The 15,385-nt window shown below is 37.6% G+C and overlaps 2 protein-coding genes across 2 annotated transcripts; both read right to left on the reverse strand.

The window, feature by feature from the left end:
- Positions 1–357: 357 nt before the first annotated feature.
- Positions 358–10,367, reverse strand: chmp4ba (charged multivesicular body protein 4Ba). Its single transcript, XM_086293023.1, has 5 exons — positions 10,026–10,367; positions 3,922–4,099; positions 3,409–3,523; positions 2,847–2,967; positions 358–2,724 (listed from the first exon to the last, which is right to left on the reverse strand). The coding sequence occupies exons 1-5, from the start codon at positions 10,207–10,209 to the stop codon at positions 2,660–2,662; spliced, it is 663 nt and encodes a 220-aa protein (XP_086149149.1). The 5' UTR covers positions 10,210–10,367; the 3' UTR covers positions 358–2,659.
- A 2,701-nt stretch (positions 10,368–13,068) lies between these two features.
- On the reverse strand, positions 13,069–14,470 carry LOC147331012 (ciliary microtubule inner protein 1-like). The gene is made up of 4 exons (XM_086294272.1): positions 14,336–14,470; positions 13,981–14,062; positions 13,349–13,447; positions 13,069–13,274 (listed from the first exon to the last, which is right to left on the reverse strand). Exons 1-4 carry the CDS (start codon positions 14,392–14,394, stop codon positions 13,140–13,142), a joined length of 375 nt encoding a protein of 124 aa, XP_086150398.1. The 5' UTR covers positions 14,395–14,470; the 3' UTR covers positions 13,069–13,139.
- Between the last annotated feature and the right edge of the window lie 915 nt (positions 14,471–15,385).

A 15,385-nucleotide genomic window follows, 5' to 3' on the forward strand; every position in this document is an offset into this window, starting at 1 on the left:
GGCTCAGGAGTTGATCCCAAATACATCTGTTGCATGCATCTGTGTAAAGGTTTACCTGCATGGTAACTAAAAGTTAAATATGATTAACACAACATAAATACACTGAAATGGAGTAGAAGGCAGGCAGTGTACTGTGATACATGTACCTCAAACCGTTAATGTACTCATTGTTACTGCAGTCAGGTAAAATAAACAACTTTTGAGGGAAGGCAGGGTCTCCACAGGTTTTAAACATTACAAAACGGGACAGGTTGAAAGATGAAGGGGAAAAATAGAACGGTGACATAAACTCCAGATGTTTGCTGCCTGAGAAATATATAAAAGGTAAACTAATTCCAATACAGCAGTGCAGACACATTGAGTCTCAACTTTATTAAGATAAAATGTATGTAACCTCCCACATAAACAACAGTCATGTTTGTGACATGGAAATTTTTCAATGTCCAACCGTATTTTACAGCCAAGCTGAGCTAAGATGGCTACAGGTCACATTGTGGTTCTGATATTTGAGGTAAACAGAAAAAAATTATATATATATTATATAAAAATAAACAAAAACAAGCATTGGCATATGCAAGTTTTATTTCCCCAATTTTATTTTATTTTATTTACATGTAAGGATTGGGGTTGACCCATTCTTAAATGCATAACAACTGAGCACTAAAAGTTTCACCTCTTAATTAAAATGTGCAAGTTATGTTTGAATTACAGGAGAAAGCCAGTCATGATCAACCCCAATTTGTACACTGAGAATTCTGTTTCCCCAAGAGAAAGAAGGAGATGTAGCTGCAGCTATAAGTCAAGGGACAAGTGAGCAGAACTTCCTTATGTCACATTTGTAATCAAGATGACCAACATGGAACAGATGCACCCCATGCTTGTCACAGTGCTGAAAAATCAATTCGTACTACAGGAGAGTTTAAATGCGGTGGGAATGTACCTCACCATCTTAATTTGACTAAAGAGGTCACTGTGTCAAGTCTCAAAAAACATCACACTCACACATCATCTTTAAATTCAACCAGCGTAGGACTTCAGATATAGTCACTGTGAAACCACAGACAGTACAAGGTATCAGGCACAAACGGATCCAAGTTGTTGTAGTGTGCCCTCTGGCAGCTTTACTGGAGTAACAAGTTGACTACATATTTCTGAATGACTGGTTATGAAGTTAGAGCAGCCTTATGTGTGCTTTTTCAGAATGAAGACCAGACTAAGCAGAAGCAGCAGAAGCTTTGGTGTCCTGAATATTGGTCATTATTACGGGCGTAGCTACTAATTTGTAAGACTGAGGAAATATAAAGAGTGCTTATGAGAACTGAATGGATTCAACTGCAGTTTGGCAAGTTGGAACTTGTTGTTGTAGGGCTAACTGATCTGATTTACTGGTTTTACTGTTACTGCTATCACTGGGTGATCTGTACCATTCGCCCTGCATGTTTGGCCCTCAGTACCCAGTTTGCTTGATTATCAAGCTCAGGCATGATTTATTTTAGTGTGTCCCAACCAGCTTAGAGGTGTAAACATCTGGTTTGATTCTTACTGTGCACGAGCACACAACTCAAATGCTTTCAACATCAGCCATGTCCCTGGAGCACATATGACACATTGTCCTTTCTCATGCCCCAGCTGAAAAAGCCACAAAGCAAACAGAACCAAAGATGCAATAGTGTTATGAAAGACTGCTTTCGTTGGATACAAGCAATGACATCAATCTAAGAGAGTATAGGATAAAACAAAAAACAGAGATGGAAAGTAGTGGAGTAAAATATGAGCAGCAGCAAAAAAAAAAAAAGAAGCAGCAGCATAAACTGTGTAGCACTAGCAGTAAATCATGCTTGGTAGCTTATGACCTCTAAAGAACTTTTTTTTTTCCTTCTTTTTTTTTTTGGTGGTGGTGGTGGGGTGTTCACCACATGCCGTTATTAGTAGGATGCAACTGATTAGATGACCCAGATGTTTTTCTTATTACACTTCAGCAGACAGAGGGACAAAGACATCAAATCTTGGATCCTTCCATTAAAGGATTTAATGTAGTTTACGACAGTAGCAGGTCTGTAATTTCACAGTGACGTTTAATGAGAAAGGCCTACACGTTTTAACTTTTCTGCTGCTTTTGGTAGCAGCAGCAATGGCTTGCTGTCATCTTTGTAGAAGAGCTGAGAGATGACGATGCAGGAAGCAGAAAAATTATTTATTGTCTTTTTTTTTTCCACCCCCAAAATGTGTTGAATTTTCACATTCGAAACAAGCCTTTAAGCCTGTTACTCCACACACCCTCCCAAAAAGTATGCACCCAAATGCTCATACACAATCTTTGATACATAACCACAGGCTGCTGGACATGAAGTTATTTTTCCCTCTATGCCCTTTAGAAAAAGAGGAGTGCACAGCTGGAGCAAAGAGATTCATTCTGTAACATTAAACTGAGAAAAAAAAAAAAGAGCCTGGGTTCATTTCTTTTGAAGTCATAAAAATATGTGCACAAGTGCATACTTCAAAGTTGGGGTATGGTTAGATATTGGGAAGTAGGCTTTAAGACAGAGCAGCATGCCAGCAGCCAGCTCAGCAGCCCAGAGTCCCCATCTCTCTTCCAGATGCCTGGGATCAGTCTGGTAGCAGGGAGAAGGCCACTAGCTAGCTAGCAGGGCGAGCCAGCTCAGTTAGCCGCCCAGGCCTCGAGGTCTGCCATCTCGTCCTCGTCTTCTTCCACCTTCTTTTTGGCTAAAAAGGAAAAAAGGAAAAAAAAATATTCAATTTTAATTTGAAAAAAGTATATTTTAGTCAAATGGATGGTGCACTAAACTGAACTAAAACTAGTTTTGCTTTTTTATGTGCCATTATACCTGGTTTGGATGGAAGTGATGTAGACGGTACACTGGGTAGATTTTCTGTGCCTCCAATCTCGAGAAGATTTTTGTCCAGCTCTTCCTGTTCCAGCTCCTCCAGCTCAGCCATGAGTTCATCCTAAACAGAGAAAAGAACAAAATGAATCAGATTTATGTAGATCAAAAATAACTAGACAGAAGCCATTTAGTAAGATAGCAGATGTAAGATATGTATATATTTGCTTTACAAATCATTTAAGATCTCAGTTTTATTTTCTAAAAACCAGTAACTATCAGCAGTGGCTCCAACTCACTGCTTAAATGAGGCAGCAACTACAGAGACATTATAGGAAAGAGGCAAGTCACTCACTGCGTAGTCACATTGTCACAGTAAAAATGTAAGTAAGTGTGTTTTGACTTTTTTTATTAATGTTTTCATGGGACACTGTATCTATAATTACTGTAACATTTTGCTGTGACATTCGTTTGAAAGAAAAATCTAAAACATCAGCCTAAATTTAGGCTTTTAGTTTCTGTAGGCCTCATGTTTTTTGTTGTTTGTTTTTTGTTTTGCTCTCACCTCATCATAGTCTTCCCCAAAGCCAACTGGTCTAGAGATCACATCTGAGATTTCTTGGGCAACCTCCTGTTGTTCTGTGATTTCTGCCATCAGATCGTCTACTTTGTCAATGTCCCTGTGAAACAGGCGAGTCAAAGGTGGCATGTAAATGTTAGTAAATATAATATAATTATACATTCTACCACCATGTAGCCGCTAATAATAGAAAAAGAACTAAATTTACACTGCCAAGTACAACTCAGACACACTTTTTACTATCAATGAATCTGAGGGCACAAATTTGAAGAAAAGGGAAAAAGGAGGAATTATTGAAGGGAACAAAGAGGGGGAAGCAAATTGGAGAAATAAAGTCTCATGACAGAACATACGGGGAAAAGTAAAAAAAAATAAAAATAAAGAATTAACAGAAATCCTGTGGCAAATAAAAGCTAGAACAACAGTTAAAAAAATGGGGAAAAAAATGATGAAATAACAAAAGACTCTTTTGAGATACTGCCAGAACTTCTCTCATACATGTTTTCGTGTGCGGCCTTCATTGCTTTAGCTGCAAAGCCCATGTTCTTGAGCACTTCTGTGTTAGTGTTGGCGTTCTCCAGAGCTTCCCTCTGGAACTCAATTGTGGACAAGGTTCCGTCAATCTGAGCCAGCTGCTTCTCGTAACGCTTTTTCCTCTTCAAGGCCTGTAGAGCCGCTGGACATGCAAAAACAAGAAGGGGAAAATAAACTTCGTTTAGAAAGCAGCACAAATGCTCATCAGTATTCTATTCTTTTTTTAAAATTAAAAAACAAACGAAAAACGAAAAGTACAAAACATATAAATGTTGCTTATTTGCCAAATACTACTGTGCAGGCCTTTTTTTCTTCCTATACACAACTGATCATGAATCACAAATGGGATCGATAAAGAATTTGACCTATAAGCAGAGTCACTATTGGCTAATCGGTATCATTGAAACCTTATCACCATCCCATGACATTCAACATTACAATCAACCACGCAGCAGAAAAGCTTGCTTTGTGCTGAAGTGCAGTAAATGGTTTCATGCTGTCATCACGAAACAAGACTCAAACGGATAAAATCCTGTTTCAGCCAAATCTCTGCATGAAGTCACAACATGCTTCAGTCAGACTTTTTAGGTTTGTAACTCACTGAATTTCAACAAGTCCTGCAGCTCATCAAGCTCACATAGGCCCGGATCAAACTCAGTTGGAAAGTACAACATTTGGAAATCCGGTGATGGTTCTTTGATTAGCTGAGAGTAGAGCAGGGCGATATGACCAAAAATATTTATCACGATATACATTTGAAAATTTGCGATAACGATATAACTGACGATATAATTGACAAAATAGACAAAATACTTTACAACTCCACAACTTTATTAGTGCAAAAAACCCCATCAATGTATTTTCACTTAAACAAGCAGCTGTTTTTTATGTGCATTAAAGTTACATAAAAATGTAACAGTGCAAATGCAAATTCCTTGCTGACAGTTTAACCAAAAGGCATTTCCAGTGGAAACTGGCCGACATGTCCTCAGCATAACCATGTATAATATCCACAAAACTTAAAAAGAGGTTATACACACACACAATACGGTAACATTATGTTGAAGTACAGTACGTATCACTCCGCGAGGCGCCTGCCTACGATAGCCGTAATGCTCCGACAATCCATCAAATGGTGCGGCTTCGTGGCTTAGCAAAGTCGTACTGAAACATTTGACAGAACTTCGAGCGCCGTGTACATAAAATCATTTCGAGGTCAGTAAACACAACCAGAATTCATTCATAAGGCACACGGGATTATAAGGGCCACTGTTGATTTTCAGAAAAATCAAAGGCTTGATTTTAAGTGTGCCGTATTTTCCAAAAAACATGGTAATAACGACGGCCCGCTAGCATGCTCTACCAAAAATAGTGCTTTGTTGTGTATCTGATGGACGAAAGCTAAACCAGTTCCACACCACTCAAGTTGGAGCATTTTTACAAACCAGTTCTGGTTCATCCGTTTCATTTAACGATCCGCTTTCGCTCTTCTCATTCTGCGTCACCGTCATGTGCGTTTGTAAACATAGGCACTGCGCATGCGCGTTTTACCCATATTCTATCGCGATATTTCATTTTCCTATCGTTGCCCAAAATTACACCGGTATTACCATGAACGGTATGATATAGCCCAGCCCTAGCTGAGAGGATTAAAAAAAAATATATATACACATTTATGTGTGTGACTATAAATGTGTATTTTGGTTCCTGTGTTCTTCAAGGGAGTGGGGGTTAAATACAAACAAACAAACAAACAAACACTACAGCCACACACCTATACTGGGAATTCCCCTTAGGTGCTTACATAGGAAATCACCTTAACAATGGATCAAGTGAAACTTACAACTGACTCAAATCTGCTGAGTCACAAGGAACTAAGAAAAGAGGTCAAAAAATTTCAGGACCTTTTTTCCAAGTGCATATCAAATTGAACTGCACTTGTAGTGGAAAAACAAAACAAAACATCCACATGAAAAGCACACTCAGCAGTAAACACATTCATATCAATTCAAAATGTTGAACAAAGTTGTCCAAATGTGTTTATTACTTACACAACAAAACTGAAATGTTGCTGTTGTACAATTACAGCAGGTTTAATACATATTACACCTCAGTTTGATCTCAAAAACTGGTGATCACAGATTTGTGAAATCTGAAAGAGGTCCTGCACTATTTTATAAATATAAATTGAATGAATGAGTGATTTAATTATTGAAATACTAAGGGCCTTTCCAAGACCCTCAAAATTATAATTAATGTCAAACAATCTTAAAATTATTGAGTATATTCAGACTTTTTGAACAAACTACAACTGATGCAAAGTAGAATAATCCCTATAATGGAAAGGATTTGAGGTTTTCTTTGTAACACATTACAAAATTAATAATTTAAAAAACTATTCAAGATTTCTGCCCATGTTTTGCAAGGCAGGAAGCATGATGGTAATTCATCTTCTTCCCAACTTTAGCTAATATATCTAATTAGTCTATTTTTCATTGTTATTAGTCATTTCATATTTAGTCATAGTATATCCTAAGTAAATATAATCATATTGCTGCTATATTACATTATAAGGAACCATATAAACAGGAAAAAATGAAAATAAGACCTTTCCTCTTAGCATTTTTTCATTTCTGAGCTAAATAATAATGACAACAATAACATCAATATTGGACAATTTCTAAGACATGCTAAATGTTCCTCTAAATAGCAGAAGATAACCACAGTAATAGGTCAAAATGTCCACATATGAGAATGTTTAGGTTAAAACCATTAGTCTTTCTATCACCTGTATAATTCTATTCTTGGTCACATTGCCCAGGAAAAAAAGGGCCTCCGATACCTTGGATATACATCTTAAATGTATTACCGTACATTACCAAATCTCCATTTGCACTATTTGCCCATTTGCACTACTCTGCCTGGTTTGCACTCAATGTCATTTACTCATTATATTGTATATTGTATAGCTTTCTTGTTATATGTAAAAATTGTATTGTATTTATTTATTTAAATTTTACTTTTTAATTATTTTACTTGCATTTTCAATCACTCTTATATTTAAATGTTCATTTGCTATTTTATCTAGGGATTGAGAGTAACGTAGTTTCTATTCTCTGTATGTCCTGTACATGTGGCAGAATTGACAATAAAGCTGACTTTGACTTTGACTTTGACTAAATTAAAGTTATGCATACAAAATAAAACAGTAATTAGTACAATACTCAAGATTTAGCACAATACCAACATTTTCATATATTTCTCATAGAATCAATTCTAACAGTAATCTGGGATTCCAAAAAAATCAAATTTACCCCACAATAACTTTTCTTGATTTGTCATTATTAAACTGCTTGTTTCTTTTTGTGGTTTGAGAGTGAGGACGAAGTGGGTTGGTTGACGAATGAACCGTTAAAGGGTTAAGAACATTTGAATTTTTCTTCAACACAACAATGAGAGAAATGTAAGAGGCTTCGAAGAACACAACTTTGTTTTGTGGAAAATAAAAACAAATGACAAAACCATGTGATAAGAGAACTGGTCAAGACATATGAATTTGAGCAAACATTATTATTTAACTCCAGAAGTGCACCTATGACGCATTAAGGTGTGGTTTGTTTCTAAGGTTACGTGACCACTGTTTCTACGGTAGCACATTTACATACCACAGCCAAATATGATAGAGGTGGGGCTGGTGTCTAGATACTTTTAATCGTTGTTTCACAATAAAAGAAAAAGGGAAAAATACCTGTTACCTTTACAGCTTTACTACTTAACTTACAGATTAGAGTAGATGAAGGCTCTGCTTAAAGGGGGATATTTCTTGCATATTCATTAATAAATGCACTGGGAGTGTAAATCAGTCAACATACTTTAAAACCATATAACTGTTAATGTGACAATTTAGTTTTATGGGCTCTTTTGCATGAGATACACTTTGATGATGATGATAATGATGGGTAGTAATCTAGATTTAGAAGTTTATGCAAAATGTGAATGTAATATTTCCTCACTTTTGGGGGGAAAAAAATGGGAGAGGACAGCTTCAGAGCAAGACAGGAACTATTCATAGTATGCAATCAAATTATGTAGGTTTGAATACAAAAATTGATTATATGACACACAGACAGCAAGGCTACATTTTACAGGAACATTTCACCACCTGTCCACCTCTTTTCTTTGAAAAGCCTGTCAATTATAATCCACTAAACCTTGCTTCGTGACCACAGCTGCCATATACCACCAACACACACACACCCACATCCACACACATGCACACCTTTAGCAATCTACTTTGTGCCTAGCCTTTTCCACTAGCAGCCAGACAGCAGCTGACAGTTTCCATTTGATCAGATTATATCAGCAGCCGGACCTATTCCTAGACTGATAACATCATTAGCCAACATCACACAAATCATTATCACATTATGTGGGTTGCAGAAATGCATTCAGACTCCATGTTTCAGTCTCAGAGGTCGCTCTAATTGGGTGACGTTTTGCTTTTCCTGCCACTCTGCTCCTTTTTAGAGACCATCAGCAGTTTTCATGCAACAAGTACAATGTCGAGTCCATTTTGGTCTATGGCTACTTCAATGAAAAAACATAAGTGTCCGTGTGAAAAGCGACATCCTGAGTATTATAGACGAGACGTGGTGAATTAAATCACTAATTCTTCAGTAATGTTAATAGGTAGAAACATCCATTTAGTGGTAGGCTGCCAGTAAACCAAATAAAGAAGTAATAGAAAGTAGAAAATGTGGAAGAAAAAGTCAGAGGTCCTCCTTGAAGTACAGTAAAAAAAAAAAAAAAGTAAAACCAAGCAGTGAAAACAGAGACCATGAATCTTGCAGCTGCCAAGATTACAGCAGGGTTGGTATATTGTCATGAGGAATTTATGTATTGTGTATAATCAGTCACCCCAAAGATAGACGGAGGCTGACTTATGGGATGAACTATGTTGAAAATCAGGTTTTGGAGATGGAAAGATTTTTCCGATTTAGATCACACTAAGACTTTAAAAATTACTTTTAGGTGACAAGCTCACAGTGATAGTAACTAGTGTTAAGCCAATAGTCTACTTTCTGTATTTGCAAGCATGTAAGGATCTGCTTGGGTCTTTGCGCCATGACAGTCAGATCAACCTGTCATTTGTCTAACTGTTCTACTGCTACTCAGTTTAGCAGGCACACATGCGGTTGACACAGTTTAAGTGTAATGGCTGCACAGACATTCACTCACTCACTAATAATTCTGTCCTTCAAATATCCATCCATTTGATATACTTATTTAAAACCACAGTATAAATTTACAAAACTGTGAAAAGTCCAAGTCTGTCACTGTAATAGGATGGTTACAGAGAAGATAAAGATACTAGTCTTAAAAAAAGTAATGTATTTAAAATGTGGATATAACTTAAACTGTAACAGCGCATACTGCAGTATGGGAATGAATCTATGACTGACAATGCGCTTTATATCGTTACATGCCCAAGACTGAAGGGTGATATACTGTAGATTAAAAAAGGACACAGGGCTAAGAAAAAAAATGGACAGAAATTAATTGTAAGGTATGACCTGTTCCAAAAACAGCTCCAGGCAAAGCTTCCATTTTATAAGATAAACCCAAAGTTTGGTGTTATTAAGCAGTTGTTTAAAAAAAAAGACACTGTCTGTCAAGAGAGAACAATATGAATATGTTAGGTTTTGTAAATATTTAGAACAATACCTGGATATATATGCATGCAAACTTAGTTACGCTCATAAACATCAGTTTAATATTTGGCTGCCTGAGTCTTCGAACCTAAACGTTACAAACTTTTTGTCTCTTGTTTATTTCATTTCTTAAAGTTTGTTTCTTCCCTTCAGTTGTTTTATACGTGCCAGCCAAAAACTAGACATTTAAATATGGAGTCTTGTAGCCGGGTGGACAGACTTGTTTTCAGGTAAGCAGCGTGTCAACTAACAACTTCCCTCTTCCTTCTGTTGAGTTAGCCTCAGGCTAACTAAGAAACTAACTAGCCGTTCTGACAATTTCATTAAATCCGACGCAGTTTAAGAGCTTTTCCTCACCTCGTTTGTTTTTCGTGCCGTTTTTCTTCGCCGTCACGAGCTCCTGTTCAATTTTCTTCTCTAGGAAATCCTGTTTTTTGGCCAACATCTCCTCGGTCTCTCCGAGTCGCTGAATAGCCTCTTGGGGTGTCGGCGCTTTCCCACCCTTACCCCCGCTTCCGAATATCTTGCCAAATAGCGACATGTTTCTAGCTTAAATGTAAACTTTAGCTGGTGGGTTAACCGTAGATAAAGTCCGCTGACTTTCTGATACCACACAGGTAAAAAAATAAAATGTGCGTCCCTCCCTGATGCCGAGGCTGTTGTTGTTTTTGTCTCTTCCGCTTTCAAAGCAGGCCTCGTGATGTCATTACGTCAGCGTGACTCATGCGTGGAACTATGGGGAATTTCGCAGTTGAGCAAACTAATAAATGCTCATTGTGGTTATTACCAGTCAGACGTTACATAACCTGTTTTAAAACACTGTAATTGGAAAAGAGTGGTTAACATATAGAGACAGGGAGTCATTCGGAATCAGATTCACATTTATGGGCAATTTAAAATCATCAGTTAACCTAACATGTAGGTCTTTGGACCGAGAGAGGAATCCAAAGTACTCAGAAAGAGCCGATGGAGTAGTAAGAAAATCAAAACACAAGAAAAATTTCGTTCCGTCTCATTACTTCTGGTAATATTGGCTAATTTTGTAGTTACAGTATTCTGCCTTTGCGGGGCAGTATTGTGACACAGGTGTAGATTTATCAGTGATTTTATGTTAGTCATTTTATGTTTTTGATGCTATTGCAACTTGTCAACACAAGAGGGAGTAGTAACGCCACTTGGCACTGTCTCAACAGCCACTTAATCAAGGTTCAGTGGTGCTCAGCTGTGATGAGATGGGACAGAGGCAAATGTTCCTTTTTTTTTCTTTTTCTTTTTTAATCTTGTATCATTGTGAATGAGTGGATATCATCATGTATACACTCCACACCAGTTGGTGGCGGTATTGCACCATTTTGCTGTTTGCCAACCGCCAATAAAAATATAAAGAAGAAGAATCATCACGCATGGTCTTCTTAGATCATTTTGGCAGAGGTGGGACCAAGTCATTGTTTTGCAAGTCTCAAGTAAGTCTCAAGTCTTTATCCTCAAGTCTCAAGTCAAGTCTCAAGTAATGTCAGGCAAGTCAGAGTCGAGTCTCAAGTCACTGGTGTAAAAGTCCGAGTCAAGTCACAAGTCTGAAACTTTGAATTTCAAGTCCTTTCGAGTCTTTAAAAAAAACAAACGAAAAAATAATGTTGCAGTTATATGCTAAATGTAAATATTAGACCATGTAATTTTTAAATCTGTGTTTTTCTCAACACATGACAAAATAGTGAACTTAGAAAATATACACAAATTGTGAAATTGCACCTCTTTAAAATGCAGCTCAATTAAACCTAGCTCCAAGAATAATTTTCACCGACAGTTCTGAGATAAGCTGCATGTTATTCTTGGATGTGGTTGTAGGACCAGCTTTAAAATCGCATGACAAAAATATCATACACATTAAAAAAAACTGTATCACCAACGTAGCCTGGACAACATTTGCTAGTTAGATGAAGTCAGCTATCTCATCTTAGCATATTTATATGCATATTTATAATTATACGGTTCTTGGAGTGAGTGCATACACTCATGAAGTTTAGTAACTTCCGGTCACTGCAACAAGCCCAGGTACAGTTTACCGACAGATGGGTACAGGACCTTGAAATGCACCGTGTAGAACGAAAGACCATCGTACGTATCATAAGTTTACCAGTCTCACAAATCGTCGTCATAAATACACATTCCTTAACCGTTTATTAATAGGACCTTTGAGCTCAACGGTAATTAATTAGTAGTGGAAATAATTTCTGGTACCCATCACAGAAATGTAGCAGTGACAATAATATTGTATGCTGTAATCGTACTGGGCAATTAGTGATACAAAAAACCTGTTTTAAACTGTGAATAAAAGTATATGTTTTTGTCAATGTACCATAATAACAGAAGCGAAACGCAATATTGTGTCAGGACAATTCACTATTTATGCACAATAAATAAAGGAGCATAGCGCGACAATTTCTGTTCTTGCTTGTAACCTATATCACCAATTATGTTATGAAAATGACGTATTAACTACTAAAAAACACTGACCTTCGTGTAAATGCTTGGAGCAGACTAACCTGTGAGCTGGAGTGTTCTGGGACGTTATATTTGATCTTTGAATGGCTGCAATCCAGGCCATCCGTCGCGTCTTTGTTACTTCGGAAACATGAACAATTTCTCTTCAACGACGTAATCCGATAACAACCGATCTCTTTACCCGTCGGCTTCCCGTGGCTGTCATGCGACCGGCTATTGCAGTTAATAATACAACAGCTTCTTGACATTTTTGTGTTTCTTTTTATCGCTGTATAACTGATTTTAATTGAAAGCCTGCGTGCGCTAGTACCGCTTGCCACGAGTTCCCAGAATCATTTGCGGTTCTACCCGTGAATGACGTCACATTTTCAATCTCTATATAATATGCATGTTAAATTTTATATTTGGGGTAAAATATCAAGTCTTTTCAAGTAAACCGGTTCAAGTCCAATTCAAGTCCCAAGTCATTGGTGTAAAAGTCCAAGTCAAGTCACAAGTCTTAGAACATTTTTTCAAGTCAAGTCTAAAGTCATAAAATTAATGACTCGAGTCTGACTCGAGTCCAAGTCATGTGACTCGAGTCCACACCTCTGCATTTTGGGATAGTTTAAAGAAAATGGACTATACAAAACTTGAGCTTGATGCAAGTGGTATATGGACATTATTGAAATTAGAAGAATAAATAATACATTGTTTTTTTTTTCAAGGACATTTTCAATGGACAATTAATGGACAGTTTTGTAAACCACTTGTCATCTCATCATCTGTGGTAGTTGATCTTCGACTGGCGAAATTTATGCCCTACGCTGAGTCTGAAGTCAGAGTTGTGAAAGATTTATTTGTTTTATTAATGTGGAATAGTGTCAAAGAGACCATGAAATATGCCAAATATGCTCCAGTCATTAGTCATTTATTAGGTGAGACAACAGTGGCCGAGGACTTAAGTACTCAAATACAAGCTATAAAAGGTCAGCCCAAATCCTTCAAAAAACTACGCCTCCTATGACGCACTGTGTTGTACTTTTCCAGCTGGAGATGTGAGTGACCTGAACGCCAACCAATCATGCCCTGAGTTGTCTGAGGAACAGGAGGTGAGGGGCTAACCTGAAGGGAAAAAAACCCAAAACCTGTCAGATACATGAGAAAGACAGATAAACAGATAGATAGCCAGGTCATACATGTATGTATTTTTCTGGAGGGGTCAGAGGTTGTGTAGTCAGGTGCTGGGGAAGCTCCACTTTGACTGCCTTCTTCAGCTTCACACTTTCCACCTCATACTAAAATACACATAAGAGAGAAGTTAGATCCACATATGTGGAATCCGGAGACCTTAAACAATATGAATGTTGTGTTTATTTAAACATTTGATTTGTAATTTGTGGGACTGTTTGTAATAATTAACTGTATATAAAAGATAGACATAGGCACTAAAAAGTCACCCCCCTTTCCGTGATATTTCAAGCTATGTGTTTGTGTGTGTGTGTGTGTGTGTGTGTGTGTGTATGTGTTTGTTTTTAAAAGATGGATCTGACTGAGAAATCAAGCTTGAAAAAAAAGCCTAATGAGAGAATGCAATCTGACACCAAAGGAGAGGGGCCCCTTTACTTTAGTTTTATTTGATGTCCATTTAACTGATGTCTGACTTGAGGGAGTATTTCTTGGAATTTCTGTCAGTTCTTTTCCACATGTTGTGGACTAGAAGGGGATCTATGATTGTACCCTAACCAGTGGACAAGTGTTAAAGGTCCTGTGCTCCACTGGTCACCCTTCATTCAGTAAAACGAGTGGTGCTATCTGTGGCTGTCTTTACCTCCTTGTAGGCTTCAGACAGGAAGCCCCACTTGTTAGGCCAAACTTCAGCCGAGTGTTTCTCAGCCTTTACATGCGCTTTCCTAACACACAAATACAAATACGTTTGGGTTTTTTTTTAATCATATGTGGTACCCTGCATCATACACCAGTGGAAAGAAACAAGTCGTTCCTCCAGTTTCAGCACTGTCTGCAAATCCAGAAAGAGCTGAAGGTCTCACTCCAGTCAGAGTGATGACTGCTTTACATGCCATTGCTCAAAGAAGAGCTTCCTAGTAACTCAGCAGATATGCAAGAACATATTTTTATAAAATTTGAGTAAAATCAAACATAAATAACATACTGTGATGATTTACCAGATTTCATCCTGATGCACATAGTTGATGGGTTCAGATGTTCGCTGCGGCTCTGCCATCTCTCCTGACCAGCGAGTGTTCGTGTGTCAGACTGTGTGGCTTCTTTCGCTCTGTCCAGATAATGTTTCATCTGTGTGTAAGCCTTGCTGATAGGCCTGTTTACTGTGGTCATGGAGACAGGTTTCCCTGACACATATACCTCTGCAGATTTCTCTGTGTGCGTGCGGCTGTGTGTGAGTGTGTGTGTAACTGTGGTGACAGTGGGATGGATGAAGCCTTGGAGGGTTGCTGCAAGCTCAGACAATTTCGTTTTTAGTATCATACTAGGTTAAGCTGCTAAGTACCTAACATGAGCATGCTAACATTCTCAAATAAAATGCTGTTCTTGCAAAGAGCTAAAGTGACCCCAGGGGTCTACCAAGAAGCCAGATTAATAAGCTAGTGAGTTACTGTTGGAGTTAAAGTAACCGTTTTTTGTGTCACGAAAGTTTTAACTGGCTTAATCACTAAAGTAACTTATGCTGAACACATAACTTGTTGGGAGCAGGTCACGTTTAGAGCAAAGGTGTCAAACATAAGGCCCCGAATTTACCCAGCAAAATATCCAATCTGGTCCACTGGGCAGTTTTGGACTATGTGGAGAAGGGGATTGGACATAACTGTATTTTTGTAAGTTTTACAACTTTTCCTGCTGATAAAGACCGCCCCCATGGCCATTTATACCACAACAAAGTAATTAAATAATAGTGTAATTGAAGTGTTTCTCTCTGTACTATATATATATATACACACATACATATGAATTATTTAAAAATTATTATTTTTTTAAAAATCCTTCAGTTTGTATAATTACAGGACAGTCTGAGCATCCAGAAACCTTTTCTGTAATTTTTACCCATTTATCTCTTATAGTTTAAATACAAAGAGTCATGCTAACAGACTTCTTTATCATGTAGAAAAACTGGGATGCACTCTAAATGTGCTGTAGTGGTGTAATGGGGAAGGCTTTAGGACTCAGTATCCAAAAGTCTGTAAACCCCTTTCCAGATG

The sequence above is a fragment of the Aulonocara sp. 'chitande type north' Nkhata Bay genome, linkage group LG5 (genome assembly GCF_057382095.1).
Source record: "Aulonocara sp. 'chitande type north' Nkhata Bay isolate Kocher_YH1m ecotype deep benthic linkage group LG5, A_spYH_male_GT1.1, whole genome shotgun sequence".
In the NCBI taxonomy this organism is placed as follows: Eukaryota; Metazoa; Chordata; class Actinopteri; order Cichliformes; family Cichlidae; genus Aulonocara; species Aulonocara sp. 'chitande type north' Nkhata Bay.

What these genes read in the sequence shown, in the direction of transcription:
- LOC147331012 (XM_086294272.1), bottom strand. Translation starts at nt 14,394, where the DNA reads ATGGCAGAGCCGCAGCGAACATCTGAACCCATCAACTATGTGCATCAG. An exon ending in TGTCTGAAGCCTACAAGGAG is followed by an intron (nt 13,448 to 13,980) that starts GTAAAGACAGCC and finishes TGTGTATTTTAG; the next exon opens with TATGAGGTGGAAAGTGTGAA. An exon ending in CTCCAGAAAAATACATACAT is followed by an intron (nt 13,275 to 13,348) that starts GTATGACCTGGC and finishes TTTTCCCTTCAG; the next exon opens with GTTAGCCCCTCACCTCCTGT.
- chmp4ba (XM_086293023.1), bottom strand. Translation starts at nt 10,209, where the DNA reads ATGTCGCTATTTGGCAAGATATTCGGAAGCGGGGGTAAGGGTGGGAAA. An exon ending in CGGCACGAAAAACAAACGAG is followed by an intron (nt 4,100 to 10,025) that starts GTGAGGAAAAGC and finishes TTGCATGTCCAG; the next exon opens with CGGCTCTACAGGCCTTGAAG. An exon ending in ATCACTTCCATCCAAACCAG is followed by an intron (nt 2,725 to 2,846) that starts GTATAATGGCAC and finishes TTTCCTTTTTAG; the next exon opens with CCAAAAAGAAGGTGGAAGAA.